This window comes from Neofelis nebulosa, chromosome 10, assembly GCF_028018385.1.
Source record: "Neofelis nebulosa isolate mNeoNeb1 chromosome 10, mNeoNeb1.pri, whole genome shotgun sequence".
Classification (NCBI taxonomy): domain Eukaryota; kingdom Metazoa; phylum Chordata; class Mammalia; order Carnivora; family Felidae; genus Neofelis; species Neofelis nebulosa.
In genome coordinates this window covers 107,540,382-107,560,350 of record NC_080791.1, presented here as the reverse complement: position 1 = coordinate 107,560,350, position 19,969 = coordinate 107,540,382, and the positions used below count along the sequence as shown (strand labels likewise).

Sequence of the window (19,969 nt, the reverse complement as noted above, 5' to 3'; positions counted from 1 at the left end):
TGGGGTTGGAGGAGAGCGCTTGGCGCCGCGGCGATTGTTAGGGGTACAGCCAGAGAGACTGGGTGTAGAGGGCGGTACTGAAGACCGAGAGGGTTCAGCCCGCTAAGGTTTCGGAGGGGCGGGGACGAGGGTACTACTGGAGGCCCAGACTTGGGCCTGGGGCGCCTTGCCCCCACCACACTCCAGCAGCACTTAGCTGAATGCAGGAAAAGCCACTCCCACCCCACCCCCTCTGCCCTCACTTCGCCTCACCCCCCCCCTCCCCACCCCTGCTGCAGCTTGGTCTCCCCCTCCCTGGGAGCACTTAGCCAGCTAATGGGCCTCCTGCTGGCTGGCGCCCCTCCCCCGTCCCTAGCCCGGGGAGGCCGGGCGCCTGCCGCCTCCTTTAAGGACCTAAGCATCCCGGCCTTCCAGAGTGAGCCCTAGAATAGCCCCCTCGTTCTGCAGACCCTCATGACGGAACCTGGAGCCCGTTGGACTTCCTACGGAACACTGTGAAGGAGACAACTGGTCGCTTGCCCAAAGGGTTCAGAAGCCTCGTGGGTGTCCACGAACAAGGGGGGTTGAGGAGGGGCTCCGCAGTGCCTGGCCTACAGCAGGTGCCCTGAAATCTGCGCTCCAGAGATGGGAGGGGGGAAGGCGCATGGGCACCAGGATAGGTGGGGGCTGCAGCCCCTCCCGCAGGGCTTGGCTGGGGGGGCTCCTGCCTGGGGGCCCCTGTGGGAGCCCCCCCAATACAGAGGCAGTAGCAGCAGTAGGTTTAAAGTAGAACTCATCCAGAGGGGCCAGCCAAGTCACCTAGAAACCCAGAAAGAGACTGGAGCTGGTTCTAGGGGAGGAGGGGGCAGTCAAGGAGGAGCGGGCCCTGCAGGCCCCTTCGCCCCAGGCTCTCAGGCCTCCAAGGGGAGCCCTGCCTGGCACCGGCCATTCCCCAAATCCCCACCTTGTTGGACACCAACTCTAACCTAACGAATCTCCCTGCCTTTGGTAGAGGCCCTGTGGGGTGTGATTATTATCTCCATTTGAGGCCCAGAGAGGGGAAGAGACTTGCCCAAGGTCACACAGCTTTGTAGGAGGATTTGAGCCCTCTGACTTGAAGGCTGGCTCAGCCTGCTTCCACTCCTTGCCCTTCAGGAGACCAAGAAAGGAGGACAGGACTTGTGATCCTCTTGTCCTCTCTCACAAGAGCAGCAGGGTCATACCCTTCAGAGATCCGGAGACCACTGGCTCTCGTTGGACAGAGCCCTGCAGGGTGGAGAGTGGCCTTTGCTCCCACAGGCTTAGGTTCAAGTCTACCAACAAAACTCAGTCCTTCTGTGCCTCGGTCACCTTGCCCAGAAGCTGGAGGTTGTCAGAAGCAAATGGGTACAAAATGACCCCGAGCCACAGGCCACCGGACATCTGAGGAGTGGCTAGCAGACCGTGGGGGCATCAGGGAGGAAGAGGAGAGGGCACAGATCAGCCCTGGGGCAGGGGGCCTGCCGGCCAATGGCAGGGCTAGCAGGGCCTAGAGGCAGGCCCTGAGCGTAAGGGCCCGAGCTGTGGGTCCTAGGCCTTGGGCAGGGATGCTTCGGAGAAATGCTGGGCAGCGGCTCCTTGGAAAACAGGATGGGAGCCTGTTTCCCAAGCCTGAGCCTCTCCTCTCTCCCCCCACCACCGTCATGTCTCCCGAGGCTAGGGCAGCCCCATTAAAGGACTCCTTCCTCCTGGACACTTTCTTCCAGTCCTGGTGATGGTAATAGGGTTTCTCGGCAAGCAGTAATGGCGGAAGGAAGGCAGTCTTTCCGCCTCTACCCTCGATTAAGGGAGCGGTTGTGGCCCACGGGACCCTCTCCAGGGCTTCTGGTCCAAGGAGGCACTGAAGGAGCCTTAGCTGCACTCTGGTGGCCGGAGTGGGGGGGGGGGGGGGGGCGGCTGGGGAGGCCACAGTCTGAGGCTGGCAGGATAAGGAGGAGCAGCATACTCCAGTCCCGGGAGGATTCAGGCAGGAGAGCAAGGGCTGAGATGTGGGCCTTCAGCGCTGAGCTCTCAGCCCCCAACCACGGGAGGTTGGTAGAATCAGCCCCCTTGAAGAGGCTCAGAGCCGGTAAGTGACTTACTTGCCCGTGGCCTCTCAGCGTGCTGGGCAGAGCTCAGATGTGAACCCGCTTCTTCCACTCCCAGGTTCTGTGCAGGGCAGCCCAGCTTCCACCTCTGGGCTGGCCGTTCTCAGGATAGGTGGCCTTGGGGAAGGACTGAACATGGTAGATATGTCATAGAAAGTAGAGAGAGGGGAAAAAAAAAAAAAAAGAAAAAGAAAAAGAAAGTAGAGAGAGGGAGAGTTGGGAAGAGCATCGTCAGCTCCTCCCCACCCTACCCAGAGAACCCCCAGGGGTACCGTGAAATTTGGACATGACAGGAGGCCTCCCTCAGGGGAGGAGGGATAGGAGAGTCATCACTCAGGGTCACAGCCTCTAGGAGGCAGAGCTGGGGCTGGTACCCAGATCTTTATGGACTGTAGGCTGCATTGCCACAGCAAGTTATGGTACGCATATCCCCACTCGTAACTCTGAGCACCCCTAAGGCCTGAATCAATGCTCTAGTTCAGAAAGAGCAGACCGGCCCTGGTAGGGTGAGGTGGGGTGTGGTGGGGAACTTGGACTTGGGTAAATTGGCTCAGAGCCAGAGGCCGGGCCAGGGATGGGGCTCCTGGTGGAAAGGCTGGGTCCTGCCTAATCTGCAAGGGTAAGGGTTAGCCCTCCGCCAGCTCTCCAGGCTGGATGAAGGGAGGATAAGGCCAGGACAAGGGCTGGGGAGGGAGGTGAGCCCATTCTACCTGCCCTGGAATGAGCCCTGTGAGCCTGCCCTCAAACCCAGGGCCCTCAAGGAGAAGCCCACCTTGCTATTCCCCCCAGCACACACACACACACACACACACACACACGCACACACACACACCATCCCCAGCCTCTGGGTTCATTGTCTCTTTTTCTCAACTACACGGTAAGCCTAACAACGTTCTGGATTTGAGTTTGGCTGCAGCACCGGCTGTGTGACCCCGGGCCACTCTCAGCCTCTCTGAACCCTGCCTGCTACAGAGGGCTTCTGTGGCATCCAGAGAGAAAGTGTCTGTGAGAGGCTGGGACAGAAACACTGACTGCCCCCCAGATCCTGAGACTCAGTCTGGGACTGCGAAGGGCGAGCCTGCTATCAATGGAAGCATCTCAGAGGAGCTGTACAACCTTGTTGAGTGGTATCTGGGGGTAGGGGGATAAGTAGAGACCTTGTGACAGGGGGCCTGAGCTCCCTCTCTAGCTGTGTTGGTCAACCTCTGTGATACAGTCATTGAAACTTCCACATATTTTCTTAGTTAACCTTCTGACGGAGCACCTGGGTGGCTCAGCCAGTTAAGCATCTTGATATCGGCTCAGGTCGTGATCTCACAGTCTTGGGATCAAACCCCACCTCGGGCTCCACACTAACGACATGGAGCCTGCTTGAGATTCTCTCTCTCCCTCTCTCCGTGTGTGTGTGTGTGTGTGTGTGTGTGTGTGTGTGTGTCTCTGCCCCTCCCCTGCTCACGCGCTCTCTCTCAAAATAAATAAGCTTAACCTTCTGAGGAAATGCTAGATACAGAGGAAGCCATTCATTCTTTCACTCGGTCATTTATTCAGCCAATAGTTACAAGTCTGGCTCTGTCACTGGGAGCTCAGCAAGAATCGGGTCATTTGCCCCATCTGCGTGATTCTGAAGCCCAGTCGGTCCCTGTGCTTTGGGCATCAACAGTAAACAAGGGCCACACAGAGCTTGGCCCCATGGGAGACAGTGATCACATAAGAGAAAGACTATTCAAAGATACAGAACTCAAAGGGTGCCGGCATGAGATACACCATCTGTTTGAGAGAGGTGGGCCAGCTAAGGCGCCTGTGAGATCTGAAGGACAGAAGAGCGGCAGGGCGGAGGATCTGTGGGAGGGAGAATGAGGCGGAACCGACTCTGGCTGGAACCGACTGTGTGGAACCGACTGTGAGGAATGCTTTTTATGGGTCGTCATTCTTATCTTTATTATCGGGAGTGCCGGCTCCCCTATTTCCCAGCCCTTTACTCCTGCGTTTCCTCTTTGTACACATGGAGGTTGCGGGGTGCGAAGGGCCGCGCCCTGTCGGAGCCGCCGAACGAGGGCGCCCCAAACAAGTTCTGCGCTTCCCCTCCCTGGCTCCGCCGAGGGGGAGGGGCGGTCAGGCACGGCCAGGCCCTGAGAACTACATTTCCCATAATCCCGTTCCCCACCGCCATCTTGGCCGGTGGGCGGTGGCAGCCTAGGGTCTAGCCCTTCAGGCAGTTGAGCCGGCTCCGTCCACCCCTAATCTGGGCCTCCACCATGGGTGGTGCGGGACTTCGCCGAGTAGGGTGTCCGGGGACCTGGGCAGCTCCTGTCCGCCTTCTCCACCCCTCCACTCCTGCGAGCCTGGGCCACGTGTCGGTCTACGCGGAGAAGGTTGCTTGCCTTCCGCTGGCCAAGGACCTGAGGACCTAGACGTCGGGGGCTCCCACGTCTCCTCTCCAGACCCCCGCCCTGCGCATTGTGCCCACTCCCCTCCATTCCCAGATGGCCCCTGTTTTTGCGTCAGTGAGGACAGGACACTAGGGTCCCGGCGGGAGCGCAAATCCTGGTACCGGGCACTTAGAACGCCTGGGTTTGAGGCAGAAAGGTTAAAAGGGATAGCGGACAGCCAGGCCCAAACCCCTGACGACTAGACCCTCCCCTAGCCCCTGCCCGGGGGCGGGGTGGGAGTGAGGGGCCTGCAGCGGGACTGGCCCTTTAAGGGGGTGTGGTCGGGGGGCGGGGAAGCGAGTGAGACAGAGAAAGCGGCTTCGGCGGCGGCGGCGGCGGCGGCGGCGGCGGCTCGGGCGGCGGCCGCGGGGGACAAAGGGCGGGCGGATCGGCGGGGAGGGGGCGGGGCGCGGCCAGGCCAGGCCCGGGGGCTCCGCATGCTGCAGCTGCCCCCGGGCGCCCCCGCCGCCGCCCTAGCCGCGGAGCAGCGCGGAGCCCAGCCCGCGAGTTAACCCGAGCCAGCGGCCCGGAGCCAGCCGGCGGGCGTCCCGGAGGCGGCGGCGCAGGGAGGGGCCCGACGCGCGCACGTGGCCCCGGCGGCCGCCATGGCGGACAGCGGCCCCGCGGGGGGCGCGGCGTTGGCAGCCCCGGCCCCTGGGCCGGGCAGTGGTGGCCCAGGGCCCCGCGTCTACTTTCAGAGCCCCCCTGGGGCTGCAGGCGAGGGCCCAGGCGGCGCGGACGACGAGGGCCCAGTGAGGCGCCAAGGGAAGGTCACGGTCAAGTACGACCGCAAGGAGCTACGGAAGCGCCTCAACCTGGAGGAGTGGATCTTGGAGCAGCTCACTCGCCTCTACGACTGCCAGGTGTGTCCCTTACTCTGCGCCGACACCCTAAAATCGTTCCCTAGTCGGACTGCTTGGGAACCCCGCCTTGCGCCTGCCTGTCACCCGGAGTCAATGGGCGCTCCGCTTCCGCGCGCTCCCCTCCCTTTCTATACTCCCCGCCCCCAGTGTATGCTCTTTCTTGTCTGACCTTAGGTCACTCCTATCTTTTCCCTCATGACTCCCTCATGTCACTACTCTGGTCAAGCTTGGGGTCCTCAAGAAGCCTCAAGGGATAGCCTGGGCCATGGGCAGGAGGCAAGAGGCTAGTCTGGGCTGGCGGTGGTGGTAAGGTGATCTACCTAGTGCTTCGTAGCCTAAACTGGTTAAAAGGCGCAAGCCTGGTGGGGTTGTAAAGGGTCTGGGCTGTTCTAATGGGCTAGCCTGCAGCTCCATTTTGGTGTAGGGGCAGGCTAGCCTGTCCTCTGGGTTTTGGTTCTCCACCCCATGACTCCTTCCTTGCTCAAATGGTGACTCAGGCCCCTGGGGGGCAGGGTGGAGGAGTGGGCTTGCCCTGTGCTGCCTACCCTAGACCAGCCCTGGAATGCAGCTGGCTCCAGACTGGGTAGACGCTTCCTGGGTGGGGGGAGGGGTGGCAGGCACCCCCTCCCTCAGCAAAGTATGGGCTCTTTGTTTCCCCATTACCAGCCCTGGGTCCTTCCCCATGACCCCTCACCCTTTACTTCCTCCCCACTCCTGGGAAGCTGTGACAGGTGTTTGGGGGAGGGGAAGGGGCTGTGATGAGTTGGGACAGATGGCCCCACCTGTGCACTGATTGAGATGGAGCCCGGAAGTTGGGACAACACAGCTGCAGGGTTCTCAGCCCAGGGTCCCCAAGCCTTTGCTGTCTGGCCCTGTTTGGCACCCAGGGTGCCCAACTGGCAGGGACAGGAAGCTCCCCCCCCCCCCCCCCCCCCCCCGCCATCGGGCATTTTGCCTTGGCACAGGCCTGATCTGTTTTCTTCCTCAGACAGCTGCTGCTGTCTGCTGGGCAAAGAAGCCTGGCTCATTCTGCGGTAAGGCAGGGGCCTCAGCCGGAGCCCCTCTCACACCCTCTCTCCCGACTCAGGCCCTTGTCTCTCCCTCCTCCCCCACCCCCACCCCAGGAAGAGGAAATACCAGAGTTGGAGATTGATGTGGATGAACTCCTGGACATGGAAAGTGATGATACCCGGGCTGCCAGGGTCAAGGTGAGAGAGGGGCCGGGAGGCATCCGGGCCGGGTAGGGAGATCAGGGAATAGAGAGCTGCCTGGACGCATGGCCCCTTGGGTAAGCAAGGCTCTAAATTTAGGCCTTCTTTGGTTTTAGTCAGCCAGCCCTTGGGATGTTGGGCCTCAGCTTCTGCTTCCGTCAAATGGGGCTAATGGTGCTTGTCTAGCTGTTGAGTAGCTGTGGTATCGCCTGTGCCTCGGGGGTGGCCCCAGTCCCTTGGAAATAGGTACAGGTGAGCTCTAGGCCCCTGTTCCTTAGAACTCACAGCTATACTTGTCCCCCCATGCCCTCCCAGGAGCTGCTGGTTGACTGTTACAAACCCACTGAGGTAAGTATGTGGCTGTCCCAGAGGCTGGGGTGAGAGGAGCCTGGGCTTCTGTCATCTTGGGGTCTGGCCTCCCTGATGTCTTCCCTCCTGTCCAGGCCTTCATCTCTGGCCTGCTGGACAAGATCCGGGGCATGCAGAAGCTGAGCACACCCCAGAAGAAGTAAGGGTCCTCGACCCACATGAATGGTGGCTCCCACAGGACAATCGCTGCCCCCCGACCTCGTAGCAACAGCAATACCGGGGGGCCCTGCGGCCAGGCCTGGCGCCATGAGCAGGGCCCCCCGTGCCCCTGGCCCAGGGGCCTCTTCCCTGCCCCCTCAGTTTTCCATTTTGGGGTTTTTTATTGTTATTAAACTGATGGGACTTTTTGTGTTTTTATATTGATTCTGCGGCACGGCCCTTTAATAAAGCTAGGATATGCCTTTGGTGCAGCTAACGGGCTCAGCTGGTCTCTTTCAGGGGGGACACACTCCTCTACAACTGCTGTCGGTGCAGCTTCTCCCCAGGTGACTGCAGGCCTTCCTGAGGGCCACGTAGCCATGACGATAGCCCAGTGCCGGCTCCCACACCATGAGCTCCAAGTGGCTGGGGAGCTGGAGTGGGGGGAGCGGTGTCGCTGCTGGCAGTTAGGAACACTCCTTTTCCCTCTGGCCAAGGACCACCGTCCCACCTAGGGCCTGGCCCTTACGATCCCCCCGCCACTGAGTCTACACCCAGGTCCTGCAGCCAATAAAGAAGAGGTGTGGGGGGTACCAAGGGAGAGGGTAGGCTGAAGTTGAAGATGTGGCTTCCAAGTCTCTCAGGGCCCACAAACACACACAGGCTCACTTCATGGGCTTTAAGGGATTTTTTTTTTCTTTCTTTCTTTCTTTCTTTCTTTCAACAGTCTGGTCCCTGATGGGGGCCTCTCCACTGCCCCTCCCCAGTTTGGCTACAGTTCTGAACGTCGCTCGATTTTGAGCAGCTCCACCTCAAACACGAGGGTTGCACCACCTGCAGGGGAGAAATGAGGACAGAGTGAGAACCAGGGCCACAGGAAGAAGAGATGGTGGGCAGGAGATGGGGGCAGGAAAGCATCTTACCTGGAATCTTTGGGGGAGCTCCCCGCTCTCCATACCCTGTCAAAGATGCAGAAAGAAAAACTGAGCTGTGACCGGGCAGAGAGAGAGAGAGAGAGAGAGGTGTTCTGCAGACATTCAGGCTGAAGCCAGGCCTCTGCCCATCGCAACAAGAAAGCCAGAAATGGAGACAGCAAGGGGCTACAAAAGGCCCAGTAGAGGGCAGAGGGCGGGTGCCAGAACCAAGTGCCCTAAGGGTCTTGCCCTGTTCTCACTACTGGATACAGCTAGACTTGGAAGACACATAATGAACGGACGGGACAGAGACCAATGCAGCGGCAAACCAGTCTTCACCCTTCCCCAGACACACCCCCCCAACTCCCCTATCCAGGCTCAGGAAAAGGCCTCTTACCCAACTCTGATGGGATCACCAGCTTCCGTTTTTCTCCCTCACACATCCTGCAGGACAACACCTGTTTAGCGCATGGCAAGCACCCAGGCCCCCTGCCCCCCACCCCATCCCTGGGGCTTGCCTCCCACAATCAACCTCCTCAACCACAGCCATGGCCCCCTGACTCACCCCAGCAGCCCCTGGTCCCAGCCCTTGATGACCTGGCCTGTGCCCAGAGAGAAGACAAAGGGCTGGTTCTGGGGCAGGCTGCTGTCAAATTCCGTCCCATCTTCCAGCTTCCCCTGTGGGACCATGGGAAGGCCAGTGAAGAGGAGGCTCCACTCGGACACACCTCCCCACCCAGCAGCTATCCCCAAGCTGGCTCCCCATTGGCAGCCATAATCCTAGAAGGGGACAGAACCTTGGGCAGCTCGCAGTACATCGTCACTGCTTGCTGGTGCCAAGCTGGGGATCAGACAGTCAACAGCAGACAAGAGCTATAGAAACTAATGTAAAAGGGAGACAGGACTTGCCCACGGTCACCCACCTCCTTGGCTGAGCAATCTGGCTTCCAAGTCCTTTCAGGTTCCCAGAAGCCCCACCCACCCCAATGTTCCACTCCCTCACCCACCGTGTAGTGCATGTGCAGGACGTCCCCCTTGCGCGACTTGATGGGACAGTGGTCTACCCGCTTCTTGACCCCGATCTGCAGCTTCCGTTTGCCCTCGGCCCCCGCAGCAGTGGCCAGGGCACTCAGGCAGATGGACAATACTGTCAGGACCCAGCTCAGCCTCATGTCTCTGCGGGGACAGACCCCGACCAACCGACCGGGGGGGGAGGGCAGGGAGGGCATGGAATATGGGCAGGTACCAGGAGGATTCCACCCCCACCGTACCTTGCCTGCCCACGGGGATCCCCTTGTCCCGGGTCACCACCCCCTCCCCCGGGCTCCGCAGACACACTTACCAGTCCAGTGAGAAGGGGGCTTGCCCGAGGACCCCAGCAGCGGGGGGAGGGGGTCAGGGGAGGCCACAGCAGCCGGGGCCCCGCCCCTTTGCTCACCCCCAGCCCTTCCTTCCCTCCCGGTCCCCAGCTCCACTCTTCAATTCCCGCCCGTCCCTTTACGCAAAGTCCAGACCTTATCTGGCTGCCCAGCAGTTGCCTCGACGGAGCGATCCCATTCACGCCACACCCAGTTGCCCCCCGCCCAGCACACCCACACCTCTGAGGCCGCTGCAGGGGGCCTGCCCCGAGGCACCCACACATCGCCGCTGGGTGGCTCCGGGGAGCCCCGATCCTCCGGAGGCACCCCCCAGGCCGGGCCTGTGCCTCCGCCCGGGGCGCCGCCCCAGCTCTGAGCCCTCGGGGGCCTGCGGGGTACCCAGACCGGCCCCGTGTCTGGTGGCCGCCGAGCCCGCTCCACCCACACCACCTCTCCCGGGGGAGTTCTCGGCCTACTGCGTCCCCAGGCCCGGCCCCCGCGGAGACCGCCCCCGCGTGGACGCCCCGGGCCATTACCTGGGCCTACGCCTTCGCTTTGCTCCTTGACCCCACCCTTTAGCGGACGTAGTTCCGCCCCTTGCCCTGGAGCCCCGCCCTCGATAGAACTAGACCCTCTTTCCTGAACTGTAGCCACGCCACTCACCGACTGAAGGCCCGCCCCCAGTGCCTGGGCTCCGTCCCCTTCGGTCTCCAAACCCGAGGCTCCGCCTTCCGCCTGTTCCAGCTCCTCCTCCAGGGACCAGGCTCCGCCCCCCACCTGTCCTAGCTCCGTCCCCAGTCCCGGAGCCCTGCCTTCTACTGGCACCAGCTCAGAGGTTCCACCCGTCTCCGTCCCACGTCCCGCCCCGACTCCCGGGGCTCCGCCCCGTGCGGCGTGAAAACCCTCCCCCTGCGGCATCCCCAGACAGCTCCGACCCCACCCCCCAATTTCCCCCTGACCTATCCCTCGTTGACACTCGCAGCCCCGGCCCGCTCCTGCCCGGCCTGATCCAGCCTGCCCCCGTGCACCCCGGCTCCCCCCAGCCCGGGCTGTGGCCCCCGCTCACCTCCTCGCCGCGCCCCCGGAGTCCACCCCAGTCGTGCTGCCGCCTGTGCGCAGGCGCGTCATCGTCGCCACCAGGCCGGGCCACGCCGCCCGCCCTCATTGGACTGTACGAAGCCCGCTGCCGCACGCCGGGCGGAGCGGCCTTTCCCCCTGCTCCGCCCCCGCGCCGACACGTGACCACGCGCTACTTCCGGTGGCTCTGTAGCCGGTAAGGTTAGGTGAAAGTGACTTCCTAAAGTGCTTTCGGCACTTCCGGCCGAGGTGAAATTAAGGTCAGGCCAACGCGGGTTCCCGGAGGGGGGTCTCGAGACGCATTTTATCTCGCCCCCAGGCTCTCGCTTGACCCTGGGCCTCTTCAGGTTCCACGGGCTCCAGTGGGAAGAGCCTGGGCCTCAGACTTGAGTTTGAGTTTGGGCTGTGCGCTTCGTTGGCAGTGTGACCTTGAGCGAATGCTGTGGCCTGGTAGGATCTGGAAGGCCCTGTAAGGTGGGCTTGTCAACACCCACGTGGCAGGGCCACTGTAGGAGTGCGCCGTGACGTGCTCCACCGGGCCCTGGCCCACAGCCGATGCGCGCCCTTTTCTCCGCGCCAGCATCCGGGCCTGCCTCTGCCTGCCGCACGTTGACCCCCGAGTCCTGACCGGCAGTGGTCCGGCTGGGCCCATTCCCCACCCACACTGGTATTTTCAGGTGCCCCGGCACTCAGCAGCACGCCAAAAACATCTGTCAGTGGAAGTAACGAACTTGTAGTTGGGAGGTAAACTTGAGGGTTCGAGATAGACTTGGGGGGGGCAGATCTCCAGGTCAATCAGCCTTTCTGAGCCTATTTCCTTAATTGAAAGAGAAAGATCATTAGCAGCGCTGACCTTAGAATGGAGGACCAAGCGAGGGGTGCGTGTGAAGCCTTGTGTGTGCCCAGCACTTAAGTGGGCCGGGGGAGGGGTGGGAGTTCTGGTGTCCCCTGACCCTCACCTGTCTCACTTGAATGGAGCAATGGCATGGTCAGCGACAGCACAGCTGAGAAGAATGATTGGAAATTGGTAATCACCGTCAGGAATGGTCTCTTCTGGTTTAACCCCACCCCTGCCCAGGGCCCAGCAAGATCACTACCATGCCCTCCAATCTAACACCTCCGAGAAGGCCTCCGTTTGGGTAGCTGCGTTCTGCCTCGGGTGAACCTCTGTCCTCGAATGTCCTGCCTCAGCAAGGCAAAGCACGGATACCCAAAGATGGCCTGTGGTCCACCCCAGGGGCCCTGGAGGCTGCGGGGAGAAGGCTGGGCACTGAGCTTAGGCTGGGTCAGACAAAGGTCAGGAGAATCCCAAGCAGGGGCTGCTGAGGGTGGGGGGAAACTGGTTGGGGTGAGGGAACGTGTCTCCCACACCAAGCCCACCAGCCCCAGCCCTTTGGTAGTTCCCTTTCAAGGAGGTGGGGACAGGGCAGGTGCGTGGCTTTAGAGTGAAGCTGAAGGAAGCAGCTTAAATACAGAGCAACAAAAACAGAGCCGCCTGGCAGAGAAGACGGGTCTTTCTATCAAGTGAAGACACATTCCTGGAGCCCAAGGGCTGGGACCATAGCAGTCGTCCGTTCCCTCCATAGGCGCCTGTGGAAGCTGAGGCTCAGAAAGAGGGGGGCAGCGACAGCCAAGATCATTCAGCGGGTCTGGGTCCCACCTCAAGGTCACTGGCCATAACAGACCGTCTCCTTCCAGAAAGGAGCTTTTGTGATGAGCAGGGGAGGGGCAGGGCCTGGATGTAACCGGATTGGGAAGACTGCACAGTTCTGGCTCTACCTGATGGGGGACCTGGGGCCTCACGGCCTCCATCTACACAACGAGGGAGTAAGACAGGCTCGGGGTCTAGGACGTAGCGCGATACAGAGTGCCTGAATCGCCCAGCCTGGACAGTGGCAAACAAGGACACAGGCAGGGACAGACAGATCCTTCCATCTCTTTTATCAGGGTTGGGGGTCACAGTTCTTAACACCGCAGCCCAAGTCCCCAGTATCTGCAGAGGATTGGCGCCTCGGGGAGGGGACAGTGGGGCCAGCTGTGAAGACGCTCGCTTGCACGTGGTGGTTGAAAATCGAGACGGGACCCCTTCTCTCCCGAGTCAGTCCATGACCCCTGGTGCTGCCGACACGTCTCCTCGTGCGGCTGCCCACCCTGTTGGAGGGTGGCCTTGGGAGAGACCAGGGACGGCTGGAAAGTCCTCTGAGAGGCCCAGGTCCGGGAGCGCTTTCTGCCCACACTGAGGTCTGGGGACTGGGCACTTCTCAACACGTTGCCCTGTTGTCCTCCTCTGGGACGTGGCCTGTGAGGCAAGTGGCCCTGCTGAGTCTGAAAGGCAACGTGTCACCTTCGCAGCTTCCGGCACCTGAGGAAGGGAGGAAGGGTTCTGTTCATGCGGGCACAGCTCAGCCCCTGCTCCCTAGGTCCACCCTCCTGTTACCTTCTGTGAACCCCATTCTCTCCTAACACTCCTGGCGAGCCCACACGAGGTCACCCCGTGGCCTAGCTGCGGAAGGAAGGAGTGGTGAGCAGCGTCTCAGACAAGGGTGGACAAGGGTTCCACTCTGTCCCCTGGCCTCTCAGAGCCCACGAGGAGGGCACACATGTCTACCACGGGGGCTTTGAGCAAGGCCCGGGGCTTTGAGCAAGGCCCAGAGCTTTGCAAATTGGAAAGCGATCTCTCCCGCTTTGACTGCAGATGTGACCTCCTCCAGGGCATCTCTGACCGCTCAAAATCCGCGTCAGGTACCCCTTACCTCAGCCCTTGACCTCCTCTGCTGGCGTCACAAATCCTGACGTCTGACTCCCACATTTAAAACGTGAGCCTTGGTCAATATTTGTTCAACACACTCAATAGTTTCCTCTCCCCTGGCTCTTCTCCCACTGGCAGGCTCACCTTGGACCTGCTCCAAGGGCCTTGATGCCTCCCCAAACAAACACGACCCCACCAGTCCTCACCTGCAGGTGTCTGGGTTGAGCTCTAAGCCCCGCCCTTGGCAACGGAGGAAGCTGCGGCGTCGGCAGCGGCAGCGGCAGGTCCGGGGGTCAGGGCGCTGGCGGCGCTGGGTGCAGCGTGGGCAGAGGGGCCTGGGGCTGGAGTGGGATGGGTGATGTCAGCTGGGGAGGGTGCTCCGGGGGCAGAGTCCCAGCCCGGAACAGAGCGGGGCTGGGGACGGTGGTGGGGAGTGGAAGCCCTAGGAGGAGAAGCAACATGTCTGGGGCGGGAAGGAAAAGTCTTCCCGGGAGCTGGGGTTGGATCGGAGCACACAGACTCGGGGAGCAGAGGAAAAGGGGAGAGGGGGACACAGTGCGGGGAGAAAGAGGGGGCGGGACTGCAGCCTCCCGGCACACTCATACACCCTCTGCCCCATCCACACGTTACATCCTGGGTGTGGGGTCTGGGCTCCAACCCCACCTCGGCAAGAGCCCATGAGACTCACCTGTCTGGCTTCACAGCACTCTCTCTCTTTTTTGGTCTGAAAAGTCAGAGGGACAGAGAGACAAGGAAGAGGAAGAGAATCAGAAGAGCCGAGCATCCTGCTCTTACCCCAGATCCCAGGCCTAACCCAGTTCCAGTCTTGGAAACCTGGCCTCCACTGTGGTGTACCACCATGCCCAGCACCCCCCAAGCCTGGTCTCTGGGAGCTCAGAAGTGGGGCCCGGCTGGCACCTGCATTCACACTGGCTGTGTTCTTCCAGGGACATCTCACCCAGCTGACTGCTCGGGTAACGGATCATGAGTATCTGTACTCCAGAGATAGGGGACACACAGTGTGAGAGATCATGAGAGATACATAGAAAGGGAATGCTCCGTGGGCTGGAGGAACAGCTTGCCCAGCCAAGGCTCTGGCCATTCCTCCCACCACCACCCCCGGAGCCCCAGCATCCACCCCAGCTGGGCACGCCCCACCGGCCCCAGTACCTGCATTCGGACTTGGTGCTGCCCTGTGGGCACGCACTCCAGGCCGTCGTCAGGGCAGCAGCCACCACAGCGCTGCACGGTCACACAGCTGGGCACCAGCTGCTTGGCCACGGTGCCCATGAGCTCCACGGTCAGGGGCACCACCACCTCCCGGGGCTGGCAGGTGGCACGGGCATACACGTCTATCCATGACACCACTGGGGGCAGAAGCGTAAGTGTTAAGCCCCCACTGGGTTTCCTGTAGCCGCTCCCTGGTTCCCCTATCTCCTGTACCCTGCAGCTGTTCTCCCTGATTCCTTCGTCCCAGCCACCCTCCACTAGCTCCCTCTCTGCCCTCAAAACCTGTCTTCCCCTGACCAGGAACCCAGGAACCCCACTGCCTCAATTTTCTCTTCTGTAAAAGGGGCAGAATAAAAAAGTTTGCATCTTAGAGCGTGGCCGTGATTACACAAGATGATGAGCAAACCCTCTTGATGATGGCTAGCGCGGTTATCGTTACTATTACCTTTCTTCTGGTGGCCGGGGGTATCAGGCTGGGACACAGGGCCCTGTAGGAGAGAAGAGAACTGAACTCAAAAGTGCTCTCTAGGAAGGGCTAGCCCTGTCGCTGTTCCCAGGGGTCTGCCCTTGCAGTCTAAAGGCTTCAACTCCTCTAGGACATTTTTCCCCGACTGCTCTGCTCCTGGGGTCACTCTCGCTTTACCTGTCCTCTCCTGGCCACCTGGGACCTGCCCTGGCCACGACCCGCCAGGCGCACTCTGCCGGTGCGAATCTCCAAGCCTGGGGCCCGACGGATTCGGAGGCCTCAGGTCAGGAGGGGGCACAGTGGGCGCCCAACCGAGTCCTGCGGGGACCAAGCGGCTCCGCCCCCGGTCGAGCCCGGGGACGGGGTGGGGCAGGGGAGTGGCCCGGGGCTGGGCTGGCGGGCTGGCGGGCTGGCGGGCTGGCGGGCAGGGACTCCTCCCGGGGGATGCCCTGGCCAGATTCCCGCCACGCCCCGGTCCTCAGCCCGACCCCGCGGATCCCCGAGGCCGAGGCCGCTCCGCGTCTCCCCACTTCCGCCAACCTTGAGAGAGGGCACGGCGGGCGGGCGGGATGTCGGGGACGCACGTACCTGGGCGGGGGCCAGCTGCAGGAGCGCGGCGAGCAGCAGGCGGCGGAGCAGGGGGCTCATGGTGCCCGCGGGGGCCGCGCGCCGGGGGCGCCCGCATCGCCCTAGCCCGGCGGCGCAGGGGGCGGCGGCAGCCAGAGCCCCATGGCGCGGGCCCGGGCGCGGCGGGCGGGGGCCGGGCGCGGGGGGCGGCTCCTCCGCGGCCCCCTCCCGAGCCCTGAGCGCAGGCAGCGCAGCGCAGCGCAGCAGCGGAGGCCGGAGGAGCCGGGCGGGCGGGCGGCCGGTGGTGGCGGGCGGCGGCGGGGACGGCGGGGGCGGCGGGGGGCCGGGCCCGGGCTGGCGGGCGGGCGGCTCATGTGACCCAGACACGCGCTCCCCACCGGGCCGCGGGGCGGGGGCGGGGCGGGGGCGGGGGGGGCGAGGCCGTCGCCGGGGCCCGCCCCCTCCACACACACACACACACACACACACACACACACACACACCCCTCCCGCCACAGCAGGGGAAAGGGGACGCGCCGCCCAGGGGGCCGGGCTCCCGGGTCGCAGCCGCCAGGACCCGGAGGGCGGGGTGCTGTCCACCCCTCCTTTCCCCCCCTCCCACCCGGCGAGGCCCGGGATGGGGGCGCTGGGCCTGAAGCAAGGAGCTGGACATGAGCTTTGAGAATCATTTTATTGCACGCGTTTTGGGGAGTGGGAGTCCCCCGGGATAGCAAGGAGGTAACAACACAGAGCAGGCCCCGTCCTAGCGGGCCGCTTCGGGGCCGGGGCCTGTGCCCGGAGGCACGATCTCTGGGATCTCTGGGCCTCCAGGTCGGGGCTGCAGCTGCTGCCTCTGCACTCGCTCCTGGAGCTTGGCTCTGTTGGCCCTGCGGGAGAGAGCACCTGGGTGGTCAGGACAGAGGATCCCGGAGGGTGAGGTCAGGACAGTAAAGAGAAGGCAGGACAGAGCAGGGACGGACCTGGCCCGGGCCCGTGTGTCATTGTAGATGGCTGTGATGATCCGATCCTTTTCATCCATGAAGCTGCGGTGGATCTGCTCCAGCTTCCTGCAAGGGGGTTGCAGTTAACCCTGGGTTTCCCAATCCCTGCTGTCCCCGAGATCCACCCCACCCCCACACCCGCCACGCCACTCTAGGGTCTCAAAGTTTTCCATCTGTGAGGACCTCTGCCTAACTGCCTGTGCTAGGCGGGGAGAGGGGCACCGAAGGGCCGGGGCTAATCCAGGGACCACTGGTGACCCAGGTCCCTGGCTGTCCTGTTGAAGGTGGTGACAGCAGCTCCAAACACCAGGGTGTTCCTCACAGGAGACTAGAAAGAGCGTTACACTTAACTCCCATCACTGAACTAGGCAGTGGGCACCAGCCTTTAGGTATGTTGGTCGTAGAACCTCAGTGTCTGTGCCATGCATAAAAGTGGCAGGGAGACAGCCGATTGCCACACAAGGGAGGACAGTGGCTGGTGAGGCCCAGTTCCAATGCATTTCCTTCGGGTGCACGATTTTGGTTGGCCCCAGCACACCCTGGCAGCCGGCATCAAAGATTTACATTCAAATCACAAAACTCTGAAAATGACAACGTTCGCCTTCAGCGAGCGTAGAGCTGCCTTTGCCAAGTAAGGAGAGGCCCCGGAGACCTGTCTCGGGCAATTCTTAGCTGGAGAGGCACAGAAGTGCAGGCCACGGGGGTGGGGGGCTTGCGTGGCTGACCACACTGGGCTTCCCCGGCCCTCCGCCCTCTGCCCATCACCCCAGGGAGAAGGCAGGGATGCACCTGAAAGCAGCATAGTGCAGGCCCATGCCCGCCAACATGATCAGGAGGCAGTACCCCAGCACCCGCTGGTTGTGTTTGTGCTGCTGCTGCCTCGACTCCGGTCGCTGAGGCCTCACACTGTGAAACTGGGCCCAGTATTGGGCATTGGGGGATTCCCAGGAGCTGCTGGGAGGGAGAAGAAAGGACAAGGTGGGGATGAGGCTCCCTGGGAGGCTGGGGGGGGGGCAGGGGGAGGGGGGGACGAGGCCAGGGGCAGGACGACTGTACCTGTGTGCTTGAGCAGACCCAGGACGGGCTGTTCTTCCTGGAGACTTTGGAGAAGTGGCTGAGCAGAGCTGGCGATCATAGCTGAGGCGGCTCTCCTCCCGGCTGAGCACTCGGTATGCTTCGCTCAGCTCCACAAAGCGGCTATGCAGGGCCGGGTTCCCGGGGTCCCGGTCAGGGTGCAGCTGGGGTGGGGCAGGACTCCCTTCAGGTCTTTTTCCACGTCCGTTCACAGAACCCGTCCCCACCATGTCCACTCACAAAGGCTCAGATCATTCCCAGAGGCCCTGCCTGGACAGTAACCCTCACTCTCAGGGCTGCCCACCCGTCCAGAAGGCCAGAGAGTCAGGAAGCACAGACTCCTGCCCCCTCCCCTTGTTCAAGCCCTCCCCACCCCCCCCAGCTGCCTGGCTCTAGCAATATGCCCTGGTCCAAGCTTTCTCTAGAGCAGGCAGGTCAAAAGAAACAAGCCCAGCCCATCACACACAACCCCTGGCTCCTACCCCCAACCTTTCCTCCCAACGGGCCTAACCTCTGCCCTTGGGGCATCTCTCGCTCTCTATACATGCCAAGGGAATGTGGCACCATCCAGAGTGAGCCGCTCAGCACCATTCCTGGGAATGTGAAGTGTACCCTATCTGGCTCAGACTTACACCCCCTCCTCCCCACCTAGGGCCACTGGTACCTCTTTGGACTTGGAGAAGAAAGCTCGTTTAACTTCTTCAGTGCTGGCACTAGGATGCACCCCTAACAGTTCATAGTAGTTCCTGGGGCCAGACCTGTGGAGATAGGCCAAAAACTGCAGGGGCTATGGAAACACAGAGAATATTCCTCTCCTCCGCCTCTCAGCCCTTCTGGGCCACACTCTTCAAGTCAGTAACCAGGAGGTGAGAAGGCTGAGGCTGCTGCCAAGGGAGATCTATCTCCAAATCATCCCTCCCTTTTTGAACACTTCAGGCATGGTGCAGATCAGAACATCTCATAGGGCAGCCCTCAGATCCCTTGGCTCAGAACCACCCAGAAAGCCTGTTTAAAAAAAACAGAGTCCAGGGGCGCCTGGATGGCTTCGTCAGTTGAGCGTCCGACTTCGGCTCAGGTCATGATCTCATGGTTCGTGAGTTCGAGCCCCGCGTCGGGGTCTGTGCTGACAGCTCAGAGCCTGGAGCCTGTTTCGGATTCTGTGTCTCCCTCTCTCTCTGCCCCTGCTCTGCTTGCACTCTGACTCTCAAAAGGGGAATAAACTGTTAAAAACAATATATTAAAAAAAACAAAAACAAAAACAGATCCCTCAGCCTCCACTTAATTCCTGCAGATCAGAATCCCCAGAACAGGGCCCAGAAACCTGTATTTTTGTACACCCCCCCATCCCCGCCCCCAAGCCCCCAAGTGAGTTATGCCCAGTGATGCTTGACCACTAGAGTTGTGAAAAGAGCACTGAGCCTGGCTTGTACTCAAATTCCACTTTTTGCCACTTAACTCGCTGTATGATCTGAGGGATTGTCCCTTAATCTTTGATCTTGTGTCCTCAGTAGTGAAGGTGAAAGTTACCTGAAACAAGCCCGTACAGCACCTGACAGCAAGTAGAGAAATCACAACTATCGTAGTACCCAGGTCCAAGCCTAGAACTGGGCAGGCCTTCCTCAACCCACTGGGTGACGGGGGCCATGCCCCCCGGCCCCCGACTCACCGCTGCCCGGTGGCCGCTGAGAAGAGCCGGGTGGGAGGGCTGCGGGGCCATAACCGGCACAGGCACAGGGACAGCATGGCGACAGGCAGACGGCTGGTGAAACGAGACCACAAAGAGCAGTGCATTGAGACCAGGATGGGAACCAGACGTCAAGTACTCCGGGGCCAAAGTGGAGGGTCCAGCCCCGTTTACTTGCGAAGGCAAACTGAAGCAGGCTTGGGAGACCCAGGGGCAGTGGGGCCTCCTTTACTCAGGACCAGACCCCAGTGTCCTGAATCTGTCCCTGCTTCTGACCCGCGCGTCCTGGGCCCTCCCCCACACTGGTCTCGGCGTCCGGGACAAGCAGTCCCGGACGCGGAGACCCTCTCCCCACCACCCTGGCGGGAGGAGGTGAAGGAGGGGCCACGCCAAGCCCCGCCTCCGCTACGCTCACGGATTTCGCGGCCACGGCCGTCTCTGCGCCTAGTCAGGCTCCACCCCCACGTTCTCATTGGCCTAGACACCCGGGCCACGCCCACCAAGCCGGAAGGCCGGGACTGCTTCGGAAGGCCCCACCCCCGCACGCCCATTGGCCTTTGGCGCCTCGGGCCCACCCAACGAGGTCGAGGCCCGCGGACCCGCGGAAAGACCCCGGCGTTGCCGTCCTCAGTGAGGCTGTCCGCCCCGCTTTTGTGGCTTCGTCCCGGGAACATACCTGTTACTCTGCTCTGCACCGAGGTGTCCTTTATAAAGCAGCTATAGGAGACCCGGACC

General features: G+C 61.8%; 4 protein-coding genes across 12 annotated transcripts; 1 reads left to right on the top strand and 3 right to left on the bottom strand.

The window, feature by feature from the left end:
* Positions 1 to 4,754: 4,754 nt before the first annotated feature.
* On the top strand, positions 4,755 to 7,387 carry PPP1R14B (protein phosphatase 1 regulatory inhibitor subunit 14B). Its single transcript, XM_058689440.1, is given in 6 exon segments — positions 4,755 to 5,008; positions 5,011 to 5,114; positions 5,116 to 5,397; positions 6,522 to 6,605; positions 6,924 to 6,956; positions 7,052 to 7,387. Coding segments are annotated over 6 exon segments (609 nt in total). The 5' UTR covers positions 4,755 to 4,971; the 3' UTR covers positions 7,121 to 7,387.
* A 401-nt stretch (positions 7,388 to 7,788) lies between these two features.
* On the bottom strand, positions 7,789 to 10,587 carry FKBP2 (FKBP prolyl isomerase 2). Of its 5 annotated transcripts, none has more exons than XM_058689433.1 (6): positions 10,454 to 10,587; positions 9,037 to 9,205; positions 8,595 to 8,707; positions 8,427 to 8,473; positions 8,039 to 8,074; positions 7,789 to 7,949 (listed from the first exon to the last, which is right to left on the bottom strand). In XM_058689433.1, exons 1-6 carry the CDS (start codon positions 10,513 to 10,515, stop codon positions 7,888 to 7,890), a joined length of 489 nt encoding a protein of 162 aa, XP_058545416.1. In that variant the 5' UTR covers positions 10,516 to 10,587; the 3' UTR covers positions 7,789 to 7,887. The 5 variants fall into 5 exon arrangements, with proteins under 5 accessions (XP_058545416.1, XP_058545419.1, XP_058545418.1 ...); XM_058689436.1 differs by lacking the exon at positions 10,454 to 10,587 and adding an exon at positions 10,051 to 10,184; XM_058689435.1 differs by lacking the exon at positions 10,454 to 10,587 and adding an exon at positions 9,924 to 10,038.
* Positions 10,588 to 12,388: 1,801 nt separating this feature from the next.
* Positions 12,389 to 15,807, bottom strand: VEGFB (vascular endothelial growth factor B). 2 transcript variants are annotated; one of them, XM_058689438.1, is made up of 7 exons: positions 15,498 to 15,807; positions 14,889 to 14,931; positions 14,384 to 14,580; positions 14,132 to 14,205; positions 13,902 to 13,937; positions 13,420 to 13,554; positions 12,389 to 12,826 (listed from the first exon to the last, which is right to left on the bottom strand). In XM_058689438.1, exons 1-7 carry the CDS (start codon positions 15,555 to 15,557, stop codon positions 12,805 to 12,807), a joined length of 567 nt encoding a protein of 188 aa, XP_058545421.1. In that variant the 5' UTR covers positions 15,558 to 15,807; the 3' UTR covers positions 12,389 to 12,804. The 2 variants fall into 2 exon arrangements, with proteins under 2 accessions (XP_058545421.1, XP_058545420.1); XM_058689437.1 differs by having other exon boundaries at positions 13,420 to 13,655; positions 15,498 to 15,804.
* Positions 15,808 to 16,147: 340 nt separating this feature from the next.
* On the bottom strand, positions 16,148 to 19,661 carry DNAJC4 (DnaJ heat shock protein family (Hsp40) member C4). Of its 4 annotated transcripts, none has more exons than XM_058689429.1 (6): positions 19,217 to 19,661; positions 18,215 to 18,308; positions 17,533 to 17,714; positions 17,320 to 17,430; positions 16,456 to 16,542; positions 16,148 to 16,362 (listed from the first exon to the last, which is right to left on the bottom strand). In XM_058689429.1, the coding sequence occupies exons 1-6, from the start codon at positions 19,339 to 19,341 to the stop codon at positions 16,239 to 16,241; spliced, it is 723 nt and encodes a 240-aa protein (XP_058545412.1). In that variant the 5' UTR covers positions 19,342 to 19,661; the 3' UTR covers positions 16,148 to 16,238. The 4 variants fall into 4 exon arrangements, with proteins under 4 accessions (XP_058545412.1, XP_058545410.1, XP_058545414.1 ...); XM_058689427.1 differs by having other exon boundaries at positions 17,266 to 17,430; positions 19,217 to 19,657; XM_058689431.1 differs by having other exon boundaries at positions 17,320 to 17,427; positions 19,217 to 19,656.
* Positions 19,662 to 19,969: the final 308 nt, after the last annotated feature.

What these genes read in the sequence shown, in the direction of transcription:
- FKBP2 (XM_058689432.1), bottom strand. Translation starts at nt 9,920, where the DNA reads ATGGCCCGGGGCGTCCACGCGGGGGCGGTCTCCGCGGGGGCCGGGCCT. An exon ending in TGGGACCAGGGGCTGCTGGG is followed by an intron (nt 8,474 to 8,594) that starts GTGAGTCAGGGG and finishes GTTGTCCTGCAG; the next exon opens with GATGTGTGAGGGAGAAAAAC. An exon ending in GGTGATCCCATCAGAGTTGG is followed by an intron (nt 8,075 to 8,426) that starts GTAAGAGGCCTT and finishes CATCTTTGACAG; the next exon opens with GGTATGGAGAGCGGGGAGCT.
- VEGFB (XM_058689437.1), bottom strand. Translation starts at nt 15,557, where the DNA reads ATGAGCCCCCTGCTCCGCCGCCTGCTGCTCGCCGCGCTCCTGCAGCTG. An exon ending in TGCAGCTGGCCCCCGCCCAG is followed by an intron (nt 14,932 to 15,497) that starts GTACGTGCGTCC and finishes TCTCTCCTACAG; the next exon opens with GGCCCTGTGTCCCAGCCTGA. An exon ending in AGTGCTGTGAAGCCAGACAG is followed by an intron (nt 13,656 to 13,901) that starts GTGAGTCTCATG and finishes TTCTCCTCCTAG; the next exon opens with GGCTTCCACTCCCCACCACC.
- DNAJC4 (XM_058689427.1), bottom strand. Translation starts at nt 19,341, where the DNA reads ATGCACTGCTCTTTGTGGTCTCGTTTCACCAGCCGTCTGCCTGTCGCC. An exon ending in TCTTCTCCAAGTCCAAAGAG is followed by an intron (nt 17,715 to 18,214) that starts GTACCAGTGGCC and finishes GCCCCACCCCAG; the next exon opens with CTGCACCCTGACCGGGACCC. An exon ending in CTGCACTATGCTGCTTTCAG is followed by an intron (nt 16,543 to 17,265) that starts GTGCATCCCTGC and finishes ACCCCCTTGCAG; the next exon opens with GAAGCTGGAGCAGATCCACC.